We start from the raw sequence: 23,721 nt of genomic DNA on the forward strand, positions 1-23,721 counted from the left end.
CATAGAGGGATTTATAAACATACAACAGAACTTTTCCTGAGGATTTAACCTGTAATTAATTACACTGGTATAACATGGTAAAACCTAATACTGCGTTAGTTCTGTCATTTTCCCATCTCTGGGAAACATCCACACACACATTCATACACACACTCATACACTACGGACAATTTAGCCTACCCAATTCACCTGTCTTTGGACTGTGGGGGAAACCGGAGCACCCGGAGGAAACCCACGCAAACGCAGGGAGAACATACAAACTCCACACAGAAACGCCAACTGAGGGGGGGTCGAACCAGTGACCTAGCGACCTTCTTGCTGTGAGGCGACGGCACTACCAAATGCGTCACTAAATTACTAAATAATCATACTCACATGCTACTCTCTTGCTACTAAACATCTGGGTCTGAATTTGCCGATTTTTAGCAGAACATGCATATGCAGGCCCGGATTGGCTAATCGGGAGGACCGGGAGAATTCCCAGTGGGCCGGTCCGTTTTTTGGCCGCGATGGCCGGTGTCCCTAGTTCCAGAATCGGTTGCTCTCAGCACTCACACTTTTTAAAATTTATTTATTTATTTACTTGACCACAGCCTTCTTATTCATTATTTTACCGCAGCTCTGCTCTTTTTATCTATTTTCACGTAGCCTCGTGAGCAGGATGCAAGTTAATGATGGTATAACTAGATAAGTCGCCATGCAACATGCAGCTGTTGTGGTACAGTGGTTAATACGTTAGATTATGACGTGGCCAACCTGGGTTCAGTCTGAGTAACAATTTTTTTTTTTTCATTTTTATTGTTAAGACATAATACTGTAAGGGTTGTTGAACATTTGAAGTTCTAAAAGTGCTGTTTTCTCAAAAAAAGACGTGATAGTGTAATTAGAAACTGAATTGGAAATAACCTTATTTTAATATAGTCAGTGGTGAACTGAGGTGGGCCGATCTGAGGCTTGAAACTCCAGGGCTGAAAAAGAGTCCCACTCCGGCCCTGTGCATATGGTTTAACTAATGTATTAAGATGTAAATATGATTTTATTACCAACATTTTGACCATTAAAGCTAAAAATCTTCCCTCTGCAGCTTGCTTCTTGCTTTTAGCATGTAAATATTTGATCTTAGCTTTAGCACATTTGACGATTGACAGAAAATGGGCTAATAGGTGTTTGCAAAGTAAATAACAAAGGACCTAATATGCTTATATCAGGCGGCCGCCATTTTAAAGAACCAAAGTGAGGCTGCGTTGGGAAGAAACCCGGAGGTATAGGACCAGCACTGTAAACATTGCAGTAACATGCTGTGCACTACAAGCCTCCAGCTGTTTTAAAATTTAAAAATTTAATTATTAAATTTCAATTTTTTTTTTAATTTTTAAAATGTAGAAATGATGATAACATCACTTTAATATCATTCAGTTCAGTTTAATTTAAACAATTAAAAACATGTTAGACATCAAATAACATCACAATCTCTTTAAGAGTGATATGCTCTAGTGTCCTTTTAGGCTTCAGTTCATGGCATCAGTTAAACACCATAGCGATGCTTTCCTGCTTCAGCCTATGTAACCAGCGCGGATGACTCGACTGATCTTTACGGCTGCTTCGCGCTCCAGTCTCCATGCATCTGTGTTTGCACTCAGTTTATCGCCCTTCACCCAGTGCAAACACAGATACACAGAGACTGGAGCGCGAAGCAGCCTTGAAGATCAGTCAAGTCATCAGAAGCAGATCGCTCGTCTGTTAGTACTCGGTAAAAAGCAGAGGGTGAACTGATGACCTTCTCGGCCAATCACAAGCATTTCTGGTTTGCACGTGAACACAATGGCAAATCAGCACTGTTTTAAGAAAGCCATCAACAGTGCCCTAAATGTTAGGGGGAAATTGGCGGTTTTTCTTAAAATTCAGTATCATGACAGGTCTAATATAGTGAAAGAATCAGTTCATTAACTCAAGTTTGATAAATGGCATCTAAAACGTGTGTTTGGGAAAGAAAACGTTAGCTAACTAGTGCCATTCCCCTAACTTAGCTGAAAATGAGCTCTGATATCCCTTTTTATTTTCACCATTTATTCAGAACGGACCTTCAGGTCACAGGGAAGGCGGTGAAATTATAAATTTGTGTCATTTTATCTTGGCTGATAAGATATACAGCCAGGTAAACAACGTTCCTATGTAATTCCCAATAATACTTCCGGGTTTCTTCCCACCGCAGCCTCGATTTCGCTTTTAAAATAATGGCGGCCGCGTGAAATCAGTCTATACTGAACCTTGCATTACACCAAATAGGATAACTATTATATTCAGTAACCAACCATTTCTGTAAAATGATTAATAAATGAACTGATTAATATTGGACCAAATAGTTATATTTATATTCATCCTCAATCTGTAGAATATAAAACAAACATCTAGTAAATTGTAATAATTTTTCCACACAAAAAAAAAATCTATACATATAGAAAAATTATAACTATTACCTATCTTCAGAAGATAAACAGCAACATAGGACAAGAGTTTGTCAGTACACGTGCTGAATAATTTGGCACTCCCTCTTGGCCACCTTTCACAGTGTGGTGTTATACACTCGCATCACTTTGTGTTCTTAAAAGTTTAATTATCTGTATTTTGCTAGCGCCGCATTGGTACATGCTTGTGAAACGAATTTGAGAGGCATATCATTAGAGCCTTCAACTTCCAGCCATCGAAATACATAAACAAGCTTTTAAATAACAAACCAGCCCTCAGAGTGATCACATCTAACAAACACCTGAATGTTAAAACCTCTGGAATACCTCTTCCAACCTTAAGATGAATCCATATGATGAAGAAACAACAACACATTTGACAGTCGTCTTTCATTATAACTTTCATTATAAAAGTATGTCTCACGTCTCTGAAATCACTTTCATCATCAGCTCTCCCTCACGTGGCCGCCACGTTATCCATCTTAATGAGACTGGGCCGGAGACCTGCCAGGCTAAAAGTTCAAGCGACTGAGAAGTTCAATACATTAGTGAGGAGAAGCAGTCCGTAAACATTACCCAGAAACCTTAGTCAGGAGACGCAACGTGAGCTTTGGCGTGCTTGCATGGTTGTTAGGCATCCACAAGATTTCACAGGTTTGTGAGGAATTGCCTGACTAGTAAAATGGAGAAGGGGAGTCAGCCTTATCTGAGCATCACTTCCAAGGGAAGATCTCTGGAAGCAGCATGCTGCCCATAGATGTGTTTGATAGACCTGAACATCTCCTTCATGGGATCTGCAAGACTTCACATCCCGGGATGTTTAACAAGCCACACAAGGGGCGTAAGAAGTTGCAGGTGATTATATGTGTGCTTTTCGTGGAGCTTTTCGAGAGGTTCACCTTCTTTGGGATTGTCTGCAATATGATCCTTTTCTGCACCATCAAGCTGGGATACAGCAGCTACCAAGCGGCCATGGTGAACACGTGCTTTGTGGGAGCCTGCATACTTACGCCTGTTCTTGTGGGATGGTTTGCTGAGACGTGTTTGGGAAGGACAACGGTTGTCTGTTTTTGTGCACTTCTTCATTTCATCGGTTAGTGAATTCCATTTACATGAAATCTTGGTTGGTGTAGATATGAGTGCACTGTTAACAACTGACTGTAGAATCTACAGTAACTTACTGGCACTGTAAATCAAATACAGGAAGAATACTGTATTCACATTTACAGCACCTCTTTCTATATATGTAATTTTAGTATTGTAAATCTTTACCGTAAAATATACAGTAATTTTCACACTGCAACTTTTAAATACAGCAACATAACTTTTATACGGTAAAATTCAGTTCATTTTACTGCGCTATTTATCTTGCTCTATATGTATTTACAGTATTGTAAATCTTTACGGTAAAATATACAATCATTTTCACAATGCAACTTTAAACTACAGAAACATAACTCTCATACAGTAAAATACAGTTCGTATTACAGCGCCATTTATCTTGCTCTGTGTATTTACAGTATTGTAAATCTTTACTGTAAATATACAGTAATTTTCACAATGCAACTTTAAAATACAGCAACATAACTCTCATACAGTCAAATACAGTACATATTACAGTGCCATTTATCTTGCTCTGTATGTATTTACAATATTGTATATCTTTAATGTAAAATATACCGTATTTTTACAATGCAGCTTTAGAATACAGCAACATAACTCTCGTACAGTAAAATACAGTATCACAGTGCAATTTATCTTGCTCTGTGTATTTACAGTCCTGTATATCTTTATTGTAAAATATACTGTGATTTTCACAATTCAATTTTAAAATACAACAACATAACTCATACAGTAAAATACAGTTCATATTACAGTGCCATTTATCTTGTTCTGTATTTACAGTATTGTATATCTTTACTGTACAATTTGAAGTCATTTTCACAATAAAGCTTTAAAATAAAGCAGCAGAACTCTCATACAGTAAAACACAGTCAATACGATAGCGCCATTTAAGTTGCTCTATATGTATTTACAGTATTGTATATCTTTACCGTAAAATATACAATCATTTTCACAATGCAACTTTAAATTACAGAAACATAACTCTCATACAGTAAAATACAGTACATATTACAGTGCCATTTATCTTGCTCTGTGTATATGCTTCCTGCTTTGCTACTGTTCGGACGTCTTTGCCCACTGCTCCGCTCTTCGCACTCTTGCTTTTGTATCTTATACCCTAATTTTAACTTGAGCCTATCAGCACAGTGCTCAAACAACACGGCTTGAAGATCAGCATCGATTCTACAAACTTTCTGGAATATAGCTTTACTAACAAGAAAGGAATTACCGTCTAAACAATCCTCCCGCTACCAGCTATCAGCTGCTTACATTCCGGAGACGGGAAGACACGGCTGTGAAAATGCCTCTGGATCGGATTAATTCAGATTCTCACTGCTGTACAAACTGCCACAAACTTCTACAAAAGATTGCAGTTCTTGAAACGAAGTTGCTTGCGATCCGACCAGAACTTCAGCTTCATTGTGGATTCTCTCAGCACACAGCCGGTGAGTCCCATAAATCTGTTCCTGCTACTGTTTTGAGCACAGAAAAACAGAAAAGAACTGTTGAAAATGAGCATTGGCATAAACAAGGTGCGAGACCAAAGGGTACTCGAGGGGTCAGATCATACGCTGCCGCATTAGCGTCTTCTACCCCAAATACAGCTCGGACTCAAATACAGCTTCAGAACAGATATGAAGTTTTGAGTAATATGGGTGAAGAATCCCCAAATGTAGTCAGACAGAGATCGCATGATTCAGCAACTAATTCTGCATGGAACAGAGGCTCAAGGCCGACTAGACAGCGGCATTCTGCTCCGATCACACCTGAGATAAGAACACTAGTCGTAGGAGATTCAATAATCAAGAATTTCAGGAGCAGATCTACAATGACATACTGCTTTCCTCATGCAACAGTTTCTGATGTAAACAAAGAGCTTGAGGAAATTCTGAAAAAGCACAAGACGGCAAAACGGATTATCATCCATGTGGGGAAGAATGATATTCGGAAAGAACAGTCAGAACTACTCAAGAAAGATTTCTGTGAGCTCTTGGAAACAGCTGAAAGATTGAAGGTTCAGGCGTTCATAAGTGGACCACTCCCTGCAAGAGGGACAAATATGTTTTCACGGCTTCTTGGTCTAAATGTATGGCTACAGAAAACATGTAACAAGAAAGGACTGAATTTCATCGACAACTTCAATCTCTTCTGGAACCAAAGACAGCTGTTTACATCAGATGGCCTTCATCCAAACAAACTTGGTGCAAAGGTGCTAAAGGACAATATTTTTTTCTCCCTCAATCATCCATCAGCTGTGTATGCCACTGAACTGAATTGCAAACACACACCTAGCAAATGTTCGGATGACCACAGGACTTCAAATCAGCTCCTGAGTGGACTTGTGGCTGACGAATCACCCAAGGACAGTGATAATGCCACGCAGCCAAAACACCCAATGTTGATAGAGACACTATCAGTTGCCCTCTGCTCAACACAGGCAGACTGTGACGCATCAGAACAGCATCAAGTCTCGTCACTCAAAAATGATCCTCAGGAAAACATATTTCTGCAGACAGAATCTCCAGATGCACAGCCTCTGTCACCGGACACGTTCTCATTGTCACAATGTTCACCACTCTTGGGTTTTTCAAAAAAGATGGAGGAACTGGTATATGCTGGAACTAAACTTTCACACTCCATTGCCGCAAGCCCCCAGTTACCAACCAAAAAGCGGCCTGCTCCACAACCACCTATGAGCCCACCTGGAAGAGCCCTCCGATCACACCGCCAGGGCCCAAACAACAACGCCCCATCTTCAGCTGGTGAACACAAGAGCTCTCTGTGATGTGTGTCGGGGACCTGCTTAGATAACAGTGTCTTTATCAAATGTTTTCAGAACAAGCAGGAACCCAGTGTGTCTGTAGCTTTCTCTAAGCAGATATGTGTTGTGTTAAGTGACAGAAAACCAAAGACTTCATCAGGCCGTTTAGCAAATCATTCAAATCTGGTGTCTATTAAATGTAGATCTGAGACTACTATAGAAAAAACAGCTAAAACTGTTAAGTTAGCGCTTTTAAACATCAGATCGCTCAACAATAAGTCTCTTTTAGTCAATGATTTTATCAACACAAATTGCCTTGATTTTATGCTTTTAACTGAAACTTGGCTAGATGACAGTTGTAGCGCAGCAGTTCTGAATGAAGCAGCTCCTTTAAACTTTGACTTTTTGAGTGTTTGCAGAGCTAATAGGAGAGGTGGAGGCATCGCTGCCCTGTTTAAAGATGTGTATGAATGTAAACAAGTGTCATTTGGTGACTATCTGTCTTTTGAATATCTGAGTATAGCACTAAAAGGTGCTCCACGCATCTTACTAATCATTATCTACAGACCTCCAAAATATTCTCCAGCTTTTATTGAGGATTTTACAGAGCTGTTATCAATAGTAACCTCTGAATTTGATTATTTTAGTATTGCTGGGGATTTTAATATTCACATTGATAATCCAGAAATCAATGCTGTAAAAGAACTGATGACTGTTTTTAACACTTTTGATCTGACTCAGCATGTTCAAGGACCCACACACAATCGTGGACACACTCTTGATCTACTTATAACTAAGGGTTTACACATTTCATCAACTGTTGTTAAGGATGTGGCACTATCTGATCATTTCTGTATCTTTTTTGATATATTGATCACTCCAGCTATTAAAGACAGATCAGTCTCTGTCAGAAAGAGATGCATAAATGAGAACACTAGTGAGCAGTTTATGAAGGCCATATCACTAGCACCAAGTATATCTGCAGATTCTGTTGATTCTCTCCTTGATTTATTCAATTCGAAAATTGAGAATGTCATAAATGACATCGCTCCTGTTAAAGTCAAGAAGATGACTGGCAGGCAAAAGGGATCTTGGACAAGGTCACCGAAAGTACAAATGATGAAAAGACAGTGCAGAAAAGCTGAGCGTATGTGGAGAAAAACGAAACTAGTAGTCCATTATAACATCTATAAAGACAGTCTTCATGCCTTTAATATGGAACTAAACACTGCTAGACAGACTTTCTTTTCAAGCCTTATAAACAGCAACTTAAATAATGCTCGTACACTCTTTGCAACGATAGAGAGACTCACAAACCCCCCCAGTCAGATTCCCAGTGAGCTCCTCTCTGAAAGCAAATGTAATGAGTTTGCTCATTTCTTCACTGATAAGATTAATAATATCAGAAAGGCAATCAGCTCATCCAATCAACCAAGTTGTGTCGATATCAAACAAGCTCAACCACAACTTAAGAAATCAGACACTATGTCTGATTTCATGGCAATTAACAGCAAAATCTTAGAAGAGACTGTGCAAGTTATGAAAACATCAACCTGCAGTCTTGACACGCTCCCCACATCATTCTTCAAAACGGTGTTTACATGTTTAGAAATGGATCTTCTAAAAGTGGTAAATGCTTCACTTCTATCAGGGGTTTCTCCAACCTCACTTAAAACTGCAGTTGTTAAACCCCTCTTGAAGAAGAGCAACCTGGATAACACCCTATTGAGCAATTACAGGCCAATCTCAAATCTCCCTTTCATTGGCAAAATCATTGAAAAAGTTGTTTTTAACCAGGTTAACAAGTTCTTAAACTTCAGGGGGTGTTTAGACAATTTTCAATCGGGGTTCAGAGCACATCACAGTACAGAGAGCGCTCTTATAAAGATAATCAATGATATACGCCTAAATACAGATTCAGGTAAAATAACAGTGCTGGTATTGTTGGATCTCAGTGCTGCATTTGACACTGTCGATCACAGCATACTTCTGGATAGGCTGGAAAACTGGGTCGGGCTATCTGGCACGGTCCTCAAATGGTTTAGATCTTACCTAGAAGGTAGAGGTTACCATGTCAGTATAGGTGACCATAGGTCGAGGTGGACACCCATGACGTGTGGAGTCCCACAAGGCTCGATTCTGGCACCTCTCCTGTTCAACCTTTACATGCTCCCTCTAAGCCAAATAATGAGAAAGAACCAAATCTCCTACCACAGCTATGCTGATGACACTCAGATCTACCTAGCCTTACTGCCTAATGACTACAGCCCCATTGACACCCTCTGCCAATGCATTGATGAAATGAGCAATTGGATGTGCCAAAACTTTCTTCAGTTAAACAAAGAGAAAACTGAAATTATTGTGTTTGGAAACAAAGATGAGGTTCTCAAGGTAAATGCGTACCTTGACACTAAAGGTCAAACGACAAAAAATAAGGTCAAGAATCTTGGTGTGACTCTGGAGTCAGATCTGAGTTTCAACAGTCATGTCAAAGCAGTCAGTAAATCAGCATACTATCATCTCAAAAACATAGCAAGAATCAGATGCTTTGTTTCTAGTGAAGATTTAGAAAAACTTGTTCATGCTTTTATCAGCAGCAGGGTGGATTACTGTAATGGACTCCTCACTGGCCTTCCTAAAAAGACAGTCAGACAGTTGCAGCTCATCCAGAACGCTGCAGCCAGAATTCTAACCAGAACCAGAAAATCAGAGCACATCACACCTGTCCTCAGGTCTTTACACTGGCTGCCAGTTACATTCAGAATAGATTTTAAAGTATTATTACTGGTCTATAAATCACTAAATGGCCTAGGACCTAAATACATCACAGATATGCTCACTCAATACAAACCTAACAGATCACTCAGATCTTTAGGATCATATAAACTAGAAGTTCCAAGAGTTCAGTCAAAGCAGGGTGAATCGGCTTTTAGCCACTACGCCCCTCGCTGCTGGAATCAGCTTCCAGAAATGATCAGATGTGCTCCAACATTAGGCACATTCAAATCAAGACTGAAAACACATCTGTTTAGCTGTGCCTTTACTGAATGAGCACTGTGCTGCGTCCGACAGATTGCACTATCATGTTTTTCTCTTCTTCTTCATTCTTTTATATCACATTTTACCTGTTTTTATGTTTTGTTTTGTTTTTATGCATTTTTATTATTTGTTTTTATTTTTATTTATTTTTTTACTTGTTTCTTTTATTCTTGTTTATGTAAAGCACTTTGAATTGCCATTGTGTATGAAATGTGCTATATAAATAAACTTGCCTTGCCTTGCCTTGCCTATTTACAGTATTGTATATCTTTACTGTAAAATATACCGCATTTTCACAATGCAGCTTTAGAATACAGCAACATAACTCTCATACAGTAAAATACAGTACATATCACAGTGCAGTTTATCTTGTTCTGTGTATTTACAGTCCTGTATATCTTTACTATAAAATATACTGTGATTTTCACAATTCAATTTTAAAATACAACAACATAACTCATACAGTAAAATACAGTTCATATTACAGTGCCATTTATCTTGTTCTGTATTTACAGTATTGTATAGCTTTACTGTACAAGTTGAAGTCATTTTCACAATAAAGCTTTAAAATAAAACAGCAGAACTCTCATACAGTAAAATACAGTCAATACGATAGCACCATTTATGTTGCTCTATATGTATTTACAGTATTGTACATCTTTACCGTAAAATATACAATCATTTTCACAATGCAACTTTAAATTACAGAAACATAACTCTCATACAGTAAAATACAGTTTATATTACGGCGCCATTTATCTTGCTCTGTGTATTTACAGTATTGTATATCTTTAATGTAAATATACAGTAATTTTTACAATGCAACTTTAAAATACAGCAACATAACTCTCATACAGTAAAATACAGTACATATTACAGTACCATTTATCTTGCTCTGTATGTATTTACAATATTGTATATCTTTACTGTAAAATATACCGTATTTTCACAATGCAGCTTTAAAATACAGCAACATAACTCTCATACAGTAAAATACAGTACATATCACAGCGCAATTTATCTTGCTCTGTGTATTTACAGTCCTGTATATCTTTACTGTAAAATATACTGTCATTTTTACAATTCAATTTTAAATACAGCAACATAACTCATATAGTAAAATATAGTTCATATTACAGTGCCATTTATCTTGCTCTATATATTTACGGTATTGTTTATCTTTACTGTAATATTTTAAGTAATTTTCACAATGAAGCTTTAAAATACAGCAGCAGAACTCTCATACAGTAAAATACAGTTTATAACCATTTATCTTGTTCCATATGTCTTTACAGTATTGTATGTCTTTACTGTAAAATATACAGTAATTTTCAGAATGCAACTTTAAAATACTGTAACATAACTCATACAGTTAAATACAGGTAATTTTACAGTGACATTTATCTTGCTCTATATATTTATTTACAGAAGCCTGTTGTATATCTTTTCTGTAAATTATACATTAGTTTTCACAATGCTTTAAAATACAGCAACATAACTCTTACACAGTAAAATACAGTTCATATTAAAGCGCCATTTACCTTGTTCCATATGTATTTACAGTATTGTATATCTTTACTGTAAAACATACAGTAATTTTCACAAAGCAACTTTAAAATACAGCAACATAACTCACATACAGTAAAATACAGTTCATATTACAGTGCCATTTGTCTTGCTCTAAATATAATTACAATAGCCTACTGTATATCTTTACTGTAAAATAAACAGTAATTTCCACAATGCAATTTTACATAACTTTCATACAATCAACTACAATTCATATTACAGCATCATTTATCTTCCTCATGTATTTACAGTATTGTATAACTTTAATGTAAAATAAACTGTATTTTTCACAATCCAACTTTAAAATACAGCAACCTAACTCTCCTACAGTAAAATACAGTTCATAATAGAGGCCATTTATCTTGCTCTATATGTATTTACAGTATTGTATATCTTCACTGTAAAATATACAATCATTTTCACAATACAACTTTAAAATACAGTAACATAACTCATTCAGTAAAATACAGTTCATGGTACAGCACCATATATCTTGCTCTATACGTATTTACGATATTGTATATCCTTATTGTAAAACATACAGTAATTTTCACAATGCAACTTTAAAAATACAGCAACAAAACTCTCATATAGTTCATGTTACAACGCCATATATCTTAATCTATATGTATTTACAGTATATCTTTACTGTAAAATATACAGTAATTTTCACAGTACTTTAAAATACAGCAACATAACTCTCATACAGTAAAATAGTTCATATTACAGTGTCATTTATCTTGCGCTATATGTATTTGCAGTATTGTATATCTGTACTGTAAACTATACAGTCATTTTCACAACGCAACTTTAAAATACAGCAACATATCTCATACAGTAAAATACAGTTCATATTACAGTTAACTACTATGTAACATTTATCTTTAGGATGTATGCTATTTTGTCAGTGCCACTATAGTTGTGTGTGGGATTTAGTTGGTTGTCACAAATCGATTTATTAGAGCAGCATTTTCAAGAACTGTTGTTAAAGGGTTTGTTCACTCAAAAATTGAAATTCTGTTATTAAGCTTTGTGTGCTTTTGGGGATGTTTTCTACTCTGGGGTGTAATTTTGAGTCTTAATTTGGCCACAACTTTTTCTGTGTTTTAACAAATGGACAAATTTTTGGTGACAAATCTTATTTTGGCACATATTTTGGGAAAATGCTTTGAAAATGAAAACCGACTCAACAATACACTCCAGGCAAACTTACTACCATTAAGCTGTTTTTGCCCCCACTGACTTCCATTATAATCACATTTTTTGATTGCAAAGACATCATATTAATGTGTTCTTGATTGTTGGTGGTTTTCCCTGTTGGAAAGAGGTAACATTTGTCATTTTGCAACCAAAATGTAAGGTAATTGTAATGGAAGTCAATGGGGCAAAAACAGCCACTAACATAACAAAAGGGTAGTCCGTTTAAACAATACACAAGGGTTAATTACTTACTTTAGTAACGTTTCAAATGCCCTTTGAAGACCTTTGTCTTCAATTTCGAAACATAATTAAAGACATTTGGACCTGAAGACCAGGGGCCTCATGTATCAATGCTACGTACGCACAAAAACTTTGCGTACGCCAGGTTTCACGCTCAAAATCGCTCACGTTTGGATTTACTAACAATGAACTGAACGTGGGAATGTGCGCAGCTTCACGGCAGCTTTCTGGCTGGCGTACGCACATTTTTTGTGCGTGTCTGTTTTATTTCCATTGGCGACTCCTAGAGGCAGTTGTGTTAAATTCCTCTCTACAAAGTGTCTGAGCCTTGCAATGACAGCTGTATGAGACGGGTTCATGTAGCAGGTATATAAGGTTTCCATACCATACAGTTGACCAGCTGAACATTAAAGCACAATTTGCAGCAGTCGCCTGTTTTCCCAATGTAAACTGAGCGATCTACTGCACGCACATCGCTATAAAGACACTATCTGAAGATGAATTTGCATGCGTGAATCAGAAACATTTCCATTCAATAAATGTGCAAATAAAATATGATGCACAAACTTATTGATGATTCCTACTTGTCTTTCTCGTGATAAATAGTGGGCAAAATCTGATATGTAGCGGGGGAAAAAAGAGTTCATCAGACGCTGGATTCGAGCCGAGTTCATGCTCGAACGTGTCAATACATGATCACATGCGTCTAACGAGGTGCGCCACTGAGACTGCTTAGAGTATTGCAACATTTTACAGCTATAAACCACAATATTTCTTTTTTAATTCACTCAGTGCGATGTTCAGACCCAACTGTGTTAACCGCATCAGCTAAACTCTCCCACTCTATTTTTTTCTTTTGTTGTTTATTCCTCTGGAGCACCTCCAATTCACATTCTGTTCAAAGTTTCTCTTTTTGCTTGCTTTTGCCATTGCTTTTTCGGTGGGTTTTGCCAAAGTATAGTCATTAGCATATTCATATGGGGGAGGAGGCAGGGAGGGGTTTTGTGCTCGTGCATGTTGCGCTCAGTTTCACGTTCATTCGGATGTACAAAAGAATATGCATGAGATTCGGCGTAAGCAGTGTTTCATACATCTGAATTTTTTTCTGCGTACGCACATTTACAGCTTTGTGTGTACGCAATGTTTTAGTAAGATTTTCACGCAAGTCTTCGTACATGAGGCCCCAGGTCTTACTGGAAGAAGAGACAGTACTGTCTCAATGTGATCTCCTGGCTAAATAAAGGAAATAAATAAATAAACATTTTAGATAAAACCCAAGAGCTCTCTAAGCCTCCATAGACTCCAATAATCATTAGAGGTTCAAAAATGTTCATCTAAACTAAGCAATTTTATAAGGCTCCAGTGTGTAGGTTCAGTTTCACTTTTAGGGCAAAAACAGATTAAATAAAGAAAGACAAATAAAAAAGGCAAATAAAGAAAGATTATTTTCATTGTCTTTAACATTTAATACCTAAAAATAAATATAGGAGGCTAAAGCCTCCTTTTCACTGCACACGACCAACAACAGGCGACAGACCAGAAGTTGTTTATTTCCAATGGAGAACAGTCCGGGAGCTGCGTTGAGTTCCGAGCATCTCCGTATGCGGAAAATTCGGATCCGAATTGAGTTGCGGATCCGTTCGAAATATTTGAACTCCTGCAACTTGACCGTATGCGACCTGCCGACCGGATATGATGTATTCCAGTGTTGTCCAAGCAGATCAGTGCACGCAAGATGAGAAATAGGAGTTTATTTGGTTATTTTTTAATTATAAAAAGTCCATATTAAAAAAAAACTTTTCTGTTCATAAATGTAAGTAAGAAAGTAATAAAAAAATTTATTTTTTTAATGTTGTCTCCACATTCCCTCCAATATTTTAGCGGTCGATGAGTTTCTAGGATTTATTCATTCATTCATTTTCATTGTCGGCTTAGTCCCTTTATTAATCTGGGGTCGCCACAGCGGAATTAACAGCCAACTTATCCAGCAAGTTTTTACGCAGCGGATGCCCTTCCAGCCGCAACCCATCTCTGGGAAACATACACACATTCACACACACACTACGGACAATTTAGCCTACTCAATTCACCTGTACCGCATGTCTTTGGACTGTGGGGGAAACTGGAGCACCCGGAGGAAACCCACGCGAACGCAAGGAGATTCCACACAGAAACGCCTACTGAGCCGAGCATCGAACCAGCGACCCATCGACCTTCTTGCTGTGAGGCGAACGTGTTACCCACTGTGCCACTGCGTCGCCACTTTCTAGTATTAATTTATCCATTAAACTATGTAAACGCACAGAGAATAAAGGCTCTTGCTTTTGCCCTCCTTCATTTCGGACACCGTGAGAATCAGCTTCTCCCCCGTGGTGCACGACATCACTGAAAATACTGTGCGGCTGCCACAAGGGGGCGTATTCCGACAGTCGTGTCCAAATGTCGTGTGCAGTGGAAAGGAGCCGTAAGAAAAAAATGCTAATTTTAGGAGGAAAATTCAGACAACACTAAGAGATTTTTGTATCTGAGCTTTTCAAATACATTCTGAAAACAGACCATATGCCTTCGGTTGTTCAATCGGATTACTATCAAGCTACGAGAATCCTTTTGTGCGCATATAACACAAAAATAATGTTTTATTGAACAGTTTCTTCAAGTGTCAGTATAGGGTGCACATTCACAAGATGTCTGTGCCTATTATTCATGTCATACTCAGATCCGCTGTTAACGTATTACCTCAGATTACCTCAAACCGATGTTTTGATTAAACTACTGAATGCATGTGGACTGTTTTGTTTATGTTATCTGGTATTTTTTTCAACCAGTCAGTGAATGAGCTCTTAGAATTGATCTAAAAGTTAAATCTTAAATTGTGTTTTGACAATGAATGAAGGTCTCAGAAGTTTGGAAGAACATGAGGATGAGTAATAACGACACAATTTTAGTTTTGGGTAACACTTAAAATAAAACTTAAAAATAAGCAGAACATATCTTAGCATACATGAAATAATGTGTCAGATAACAGGGGATCTTGGTGATGGGAACAACCAACTTAGTTTATATCTATGTTGGTAGAGCAACAATTTGCAATATAATATCAATGAATTCTTTTCTTTTTTTTATAGGAACCGCTTTGCTTCCTGTCGTCGCGTTCCCTTTTGAGGATTTCTATATTAACACACATAATATAGTGCATCAGCTTGAGCCTCATGAGCAACACATACTATTCTACTTGGCACTTATTGCTGTGGCTCTTGGTATCGGTGGCATTCGAGCAATCCTCTGCCCAATGGCAGCCTATCACCTTCAAAGTTGTGACCAGCCCAAGCTATTGTCCTTCTTCAACTGGTAAGATGCTAAAATATTATTATCTTATAACCCTAACAATGAATTTGCTGTACATTAATGCATTTAATACATTGCGCGTTACTCTAGTCTTGGACTTACATTGAAAGCCTGTAAGAAGGTTATGGTTATGTATGCTATTGATGCCAAATGTGCTGCTGTCCATGTTTAATTCATTTCATTAGCTGTAGTGTCCAATAAAGGTTTTATGAATTACAGTTGAACGCACAACCTTTGATTCTAAACAAGTGTTGTGTAAACAGTCAAAAAGCTGAACATTGGGTTGTTTCAAATCTACTTTTACAATGTTGGTTGTGTCAAATCAGCTTAACATAGTAGTTCTACTAAATTGATACTGTGTCAGCCCAGTTTTTAGAGTTGAAGTTCAGTTTAGTTTAGTTCAGTGTGGTTTAAATTTAACTGCTGAAAGTCCAAACACTGAAGAGCAAATCCATCAATGCGCAGCTCCACAAGTCCTGATCCATTCGAGCCAGTGGTGACAGTGGCGAGGAACAAACCAATTGATGAAAGTGAAGGAAAAAACCTTGAGAGAAACCAGGCTTGGTTGAGCATGACCAATTTTCTTCAGGCCAGTCTAGGCAGTGGAGGCTGGAGAACGCTGGATGTCCATCGTGTAGAAGCTATAGGTGTAAGTAGCTCACCGGCAGGTGTTCAGGCTGGCCCCCGGGATCAATGGGAAGACTTGTCTGTAACTGAGGTATCAGGAATTAGTCTCATGCTCTCCACTTTTCCACGACCACCACAGCATCCACTCAGGATACAGCCTGGTCCAGGATTATGGAAACCTCAGGATAAGGAAAAACAGACTTACATAAGTGTAGATGTCATTCAAATTATAATGTATTTTTCATAATAATCAGCTCAGTGTAATTTAAACAATTAAAAGCATCAAACTAAATCACAATCCCTTTAAGAGTGATACACTTAAAGGTGCAGTGTGTAAGTTTGACACCCAGTGGTTGAACTAAGTATTGCACTCCTGTATCAAAACAAATGGAAAGCGCAGGTTTCCAGATTGAGGGCAGGAGCGAGTGGTTTAAACAGTATTCTAGATAACAGCAACGTCACCTGATAGAAGGAATATTCTCCATATTAAAATTACTTTTTGTTCTAACCAACACATCAAATTGATATATATTTCTTACAGCTGAACAACAGAAAACTGACAATGATCACCTCAGGTACACCTCATGTGCTTTATTCAGTGTTAAATGCTAACAATGTGAGTTTGAATGTCGTTTTACATGACATTTATTGCCATACTACTGAAAGCAGCGGCAGATAGTTCACCTCAGATCTTAAAATTGAACTTTAGAACTAAACACGTGATTCAGCATCTACATTTAATAATGTTAAAGAGGGTAAATATGTATTAAATAGATTATAAACCTTACCATTTTGTGAGTGAGTGCATATTATGCTGTATTTAAATTTCTGTTGTGTTTCGTCTAATGCAAACCGCCAAATTGCTTATCATTGCATATCTCGTCATGAAGCTTGTTAGGACACACGGTTACCATCTAACCTGCTTACCTAATGTTTACGTTCATAAGATTTACATTATTTGCTAATTAATAACCTCATGTGGAACTCTGAATCTGGCTCATTTCGGAGTTCATATGATACTGTCCACCAGAGCCGGAGGTCGCATTTCAGCCACGAATGCATGCTTTCAGAGCCTTTCTAAATGAATAAATGAATGAATAAATGAATAAATTAATAAATAAATTAATTAATTAAATAAATTCGCTGTTTTCCACCCAGGCAACTCGGGGTGCTGAAATATAATTTGCTAAACAGGCATTGAACAGGTTAAAAGAACATGAACAAAGAGAGCGTTCCTACACGGAAAACACATTTTCAAAGCAGAATATCTGACTTCAACATTGTTTTTCAGATAAACAAGAATGTTCACTTGGCATGGTCATTAAATATCTGCAAACATATTACGGTATTTTTATGATTTAGAAGAGTCAAAAACTTACATACAGGACCTTTAAGTGTCCTCCTAGGCTTCAGTTCATGGCACCAGGTAAACACCATGGGTACGCTTCTCTGTTTCAGCCTATGTAACCCGGTGAACGACAAAACAATGTAGACACGATAAAACTCTGTAGCACAACCTTGTGTTGTCTGGAATAGTGCTGTCCCATTAATGAAATTTTAAAATGTCCATTTCCTGCTAACATTTAAGTGCTTTTGAGCACGTTCTTGAACACTGCTGATTTGCCATAATATTCACTAGTGCTTAACAGAAATGACTGTGATTGGCCATAAAGGTCATCAGTTCACTGCTCTTTACCAAGTGCAAACACAGATACATGGAAACTGGAGCATTTTAAAGCCGCAAAGATTAGTCGATTGCTCGTCTTGTGTGAAAGTGCAGAAGTGCAGGGAACTGATGACCTTCATGCTAAATCACAGTCATTTCTGTTGAGCATTTTTGTTGAGCATTGGTGTTTAAGAATGCACTCAACAGTGCCTCAATGTTAGCAGGAAATTGGCATTTTTTTTTTTTTAGCTTCACTACTGAAATTCAGTATTGTGACAAGTCTAATATAGTGAAAGAACCAGTTCATTGACTTGAGTTTGATAAATGGCATCTAAAACATGTGTTTGGTCAAGAAAATGTTAGCTAACTAGTCCCATTTCCCTTAACTTAGCTCAAAGTGAGGTCTGATATCCCTTTTTATTTACACTATCCTTTCAGAACGGACCTTCGGGTCCCTCGGAAGGTGGTGAAATTACAAATTTGTGTCACTTTCTCTTCCCTGATAAGATATACAGCGAGGTACACAAGGTTCCTGTGTGACTCAGGTGCTACTTCCAGGCTTCTTCCCACCACAGCTTCGATTTCGCTTTTAAAAAATGGCGTTTTAGTTTGAAAACGCATAAGTTTTGCTACGGTTACGCCATCCGTCCACACTACGCCGGAGTTCTCGAGCGCCGAAAATGGAGCGTTTCGAAAACGCTGGAGAGGCCGTTTTCATTCTGAAACGCTGCTGCTCCGTCTCAGTGTGGATGGGGAAAGACGGAGACATCTGAAAACGGAGGCGGGGCTGCAAACGTTCGCCTGATTGGGGCTTTTCCTCAATATTAAGTAGCCCACACACAGTTCAGTCTCGCATCCTCTTCTTGTAAGTTAAGACTTCGCAAGTTTGATCAAGGCTGCAGTCTCCCCCTTCTCAGTTTAATATGGAAAACAGACTATACCGAGGACACGGGTAAATCTTCAAAGGGAACAGTGTACTTTATAACTTCATTCACATCACCCTGGCTACGTTGTTTCACTTTCTCAACATTAAAATGTAAACATGATTTGAGGAACTGCCTATTTTCTTTTTAATATTAGCAACTAAACAGACAGCTGAAATGTTGAGGTGTCGTGCTGCATATATGAGCGTCATCTTCACTGTGTGGATATTTATAACAAAACGGAGCTGATAACAACTGCCTCCTTTCAATTTCGGTGAAAATACGAAACGCACCCTCTCTTTTGCTAAATATCAGTTTTAATAATCGATAATTATAAAAGTATAACATAAAATAAGTTTATACATTGTAGGAAATAAAGGCAAGCGATCAGTCAATGTACCTGGATTAATCATTATCTTATCTTTGCGCTTAACCAAAACATGTTACCCGTGAACAAGTAACTTAATAGATTCCAATGACCAAAGTCAGGGAATTGGCCTATGTCGTTAGATAAAGACAACAACATGAATGAAATATCACGTTTAGCAAATATAGTGAGATTAGATCCAGCGGGAGATGCTTGATGAGCAGTCCGACAAGCAGAGCTCTCATCTGGGTAGAAATGCTGGAGCGCTTGCCCGAGAGTGTGTATGTGGTCACGTAATGTGCGTTTTCAGCATTTTGGTGTGGACGGAGAGCTGTTCAGAAACGCTGGGTAAAACGCGAGTGTGGACGCGGATCGTTTTCATTCTACAACGCCGTTTTAAAACTAAATTGCACTAGTGTAAACGGGGCCTAAGAGGGAATGACAGTAGTCTAGTTCATAGATAGAGAGCTTTAGATTAGAGAAAAGAAAGTGCATTCAATTCATTGTTCTGTAAATGCGCAAGTTGCATGTACATCAGTGGTGGCCAATCCTGTTCCTGGAGATCTACCTTCCTGCAGATTTCAGTTGCAACCCTTATCAAACACACCTGTCTTTAATTATCAAGTGTATTTCAGGTCCTAATTAATTGGTTCAGGTGGGTTTGATCAGGGTAGGAGCTAAACTGTACAGGAAGGTAGATCTCCAGGAACAGGATTGAGCACCCCTGATGTACATCATACACAAAAAGAGGTAAATCAGTTTGTGTGCTTACTGTGTGTAAATGAGTGTGTACATATATGTTTCAGCTATCTACAATCCACAGGTTTTACTGGATGGTCAACCTGAACTCGACAGTAGTTTTTTTGGGAATTGCCTACATTCAGCAGTCAGTTGCCAAAAACCTGTGTTTTCTCATCCCTTTCACGTCTGTTCTCCTCGCCCTCATCGCCTTACACATGGTGCGCAACAAACTGACCTTCCGTCCCAAAAAAGGTACGTTTTTAAGTCAACATCATTTTAAATGTTATCTGAAAAAGAAAAAAAAAATCTACCTTCTCTTCCTCAACAACATACATTTTTGTTCTGTGGAATAACAGGTAGTTCCTGGCTAACTACACTGGGAGTGTTCCTGAATTCTCTCAAAATGTGCTGCCTCCATTATCGCCATTTAAGTGGAGATGTTGCCAACTGGCTAGATCGTGCCAAGGAAAACAATGGAGGTTGTTACAGTGAAACCAGTGTGGAAAATGTCAAGATACTGGTCAAACTTTTCCCTCTCTTTGGACTTCAGCTTTTATATCGAGCTTGCATTACCCAGGTGAGTTATGATGCACAATCACGGCAGTGTTTTAGAAATGAGCTCCTGTAACAGCTCTATTACAATTCTTTTAACAGATTCCATCAGGCTATTATCTGCAGACCATGCATTCCAACCTAAAACTCAACGGCTTTCTCTTGCCTGTAGCAGTGATGAAGGTCATCAGTATATTGCCGGTGTTGATCTTAGCACCACTGCTGGAGCTTCTGAATACCTACTATCAGTCTCCAAAGAAAAAGCTGCCCTCGCCAGCAACATTCATAAGTGAGCATTATGACTACAAATAATGAACTGTTAACTCAGTGTATGCTTCTTTAACCTTTGACTTTCTGATTACAGCTTGCTGTGTTTTGTTAACAGAAACAAAAAGATTCATGCATACAAAAACAATCTTGCTTGTTTCTCTGGGAAATCTTAATAAATCCCAAATGTAAAGAATGTAATTTTTCATAAAGACTTGAGAGGCCATTGGCGACTAATGTCCAACTATGAAATCACATTAACAGTTGAATGCAGCATTAAAGGGTCACGAAACACCAAAACACATTTTTTGAGCTATTGACAGTCGTATATGTGTCCCACACTGCTAAAAACACTATTAGGACACCTATATTTCACTAAAAAGTGTAAATTGGTTGTTTTTGCGTTATTTCAAGCAAATTCGTACTTCCTGTTTGAAACGAATTTTTGAAGCTGCGTCACGGTCATGACATAATAGCGTTGTATTCCAGCGTGCAGACTGGGCGTCTGTGCCAGAGTGTGCCTTATTACGTCTTACAGTGTGATGCATTAATGCATGAGTAAGCCTTGGTTCAAACCAATCAGCGCGCTCTATTGTGCAACTTCATTAATATTCATTAGTGTCACCGTCTTTACACCACAGAGACGCCACGTTGTGTTGGCAAAACAAGCGTGAAGTGTTGCGTTTAAATTTTGCTGCAGTTAAGTTTCGTTTTCATTTTCTCTCTGTGAGAGCTCAGACTCACGTGTGGATTAACAGTGTACGCGACGCGCGACAACAATAACTTACGTGTCTAAAGGGGATTATTGTTTACCTGAGAGCTGTTCTCATCTGCAAACGCTGAGATCCGGATGTAGTCTTCTCTTCAGACGCGGCTCTAGTTGCTGGTGATTGTTCTGTATCTACAGATTTGGTAAGTGAGCGACCAGTGCTCTTTGTTTATTCAGTTTGTTCGTATCGAATTAAGTGAACTATTGCACTGAGGGCAAACATGTTAGCACCGCATTTTGTGACCGGAATAACACACGCGGCTTTCTGACGTTACCTGCCGTGTGCGTCTAAGTTTCCGGGAAATGCGGAGTTTTTTTTCTGTCATTCGCCGTGCGGTATCAAACATTGCATGAAAAATACACGCTTAGAGCAGATCCTCGAATCAAATATCGTGTTTGTCGCGAGGGACATGAATGAATTCCCTGAATGAAAGAGCCAAACTGCAGTTAAAGTCCACCAGTTAATAATTTGGCAAATAATTCCACTACAGATGTCCATGTAGGTTAAACACCATCTCTTTCTCCTGTGTGTGTATTTTGACTGAAACTCGCGCGTGCCCAAATAGACACTCCCACACCCTCCCACTTTAGTTCCTCCGACACTCCCCCCTAAACAGAGCTGGACACCCCCACTTTTCTGACTTTTTCCAAAGTGGAGGTGTGAAAACACCCTGCTGAAACGAGGGGGTTTCATGGCCCTTTAAGGGTATACACTTTATTAGATACACCTGTCCAACTGCTTGTTAACGCAAATTTGTAACAAGCCAATCAGCAAATCAATGCATTTAGGCATGTAGACATGATCAAGATGATCTGCTGCAGTTCAAACCTAGCATCAGAATGGGAAAGAAAGGTGATTTAAGTGACTTTGAACATGGCATGGTTGTTAATGCTTGACAAGCTGGTCTGAGTATTTCAGAAACTGCTGATCTACAGGAATTTTCAAGCACAACCATCTCTAGGGTTTACAGAAAATGGCCCGATAAAGAAAAAAATATTCACCGAGCAGCAGTGCGACATTTGAATGGTAGGGTCAGACAGGCCCGGATTGGCTAATCGGGAGGACCGGGAGAATTCCCGGTGGGCCGGTCCATTTTTTGGCCGCGAGGGCCCTCCCTAGCTCCAGAATCAGTTGCTCTCAGCAGTCACACTTTTTAAATTTATTTATCTATTTACTTGACACTACCACAGCCTTTTTATTCATTATTTTACCGCAGCTCTACTCTTTTTATCTATTAACTTGGTTGAGTAATACTGAGCGGTTGTTGTGGTTCAGTGGATAGCGCGTTAGTTTTCGACCCCGCAGACCCGGGTTCGATTCTCGACTGAGTAATTCTTTTTTTTTTTTCATTTTTATTGTTAAGACATATAATACTGTTAGGGTTGTTGAACATTTGAAGTTCTAAAGCAGTTGTTTTTTTTCAAAAAAAAGACGTGATAGTGTCATTATAAACTGAATTGGAAATGACCTTATTTTAATATAGTCAGTCGTGAACTGAGGTGGGCCGGTCTGAGGCTTGAAACTCCAGGGCTGAAAAGGAGTCCCACTCCGGCCCTGGGGTCAGAATTTGGCATCAACAACATGAAAGCATGAATCCATCCTGCATTCTATCAATAGTTCATGCTGGTGGTGATGGTGTAATGGTGTAGGGCATTTTTTCTTGGCACAGTGTGGGCCCATTAGTACCAATTGAGCATCTTGTCAACGCCACAGTCTACCTGAGTACTGTTGCTGACCATGTCCATCCCTTTATGACCACAGTGTATCCATCTTCTGATGGCTACTTCCAGCAGGATAATGTGTCATGTCACAAATTCAGACTGGTTTCTTGAACATGACAATGAGTTCACTGTACTCAAATGGCCTCCACAGTCACCAGTTCTCAATTCAATAGAGCACCTTTTGGATGTTGTGGAACGGGAGATTTGCATCATAAATGTGCAGCCGTCAAATCTGCAGCGTGTAATACTATCATGTCAATATGCGTCAAAATCTCTGAGGAATATTTCCAGTAGCTTGTTGAATCTATGCCATGAAGGATTAAGGCAGTTCTGAAGCAAAAGG

The 23,721-nt window shown here is 38.5% G+C and overlaps 1 protein-coding gene across 5 annotated transcripts in view; it reads left to right on the forward strand.

Annotated features, from left to right (window-relative positions):
- slc15a5 (solute carrier family 15 member 5) overlaps nucleotides 1-23,721 on the forward strand; it is a 52,626-nt gene that overhangs the window by 22,088 nt on the left and 6,817 nt on the right. For 4 of the 5 annotated variants that reach the window (XM_087312461.1, XM_087312463.1, XM_087312460.1 and 1 more), the window contains 4 exons: nucleotides 15,525-15,747; nucleotides 20,151-20,320; nucleotides 20,425-20,645; nucleotides 20,723-20,909. In XM_087312461.1, coding sequence (XP_087168587.1) covers nucleotides 15,689-15,747; nucleotides 20,151-20,320; nucleotides 20,425-20,645; nucleotides 20,723-20,909 — 637 coding nt within the window. In that variant the 5' untranslated portion in view covers nucleotides 15,525-15,688. Of the gene's footprint in view, nucleotides 1-3,173; nucleotides 3,559-15,524; nucleotides 15,748-20,150; nucleotides 20,321-20,424; nucleotides 20,646-20,722; nucleotides 20,910-23,721 lie in introns of those variants that run through there. The other variant, XM_087312459.1, reaches the window with a different exon arrangement.

This window comes from Danio rerio, chromosome 25, assembly GCF_052040795.2.
Source record: "Danio rerio strain M-AB ecotype USA chromosome 25, GRCz13ab, whole genome shotgun sequence".
In the NCBI taxonomy this organism is placed as follows: domain Eukaryota; kingdom Metazoa; phylum Chordata; class Actinopteri; order Cypriniformes; family Danionidae; genus Danio; species Danio rerio.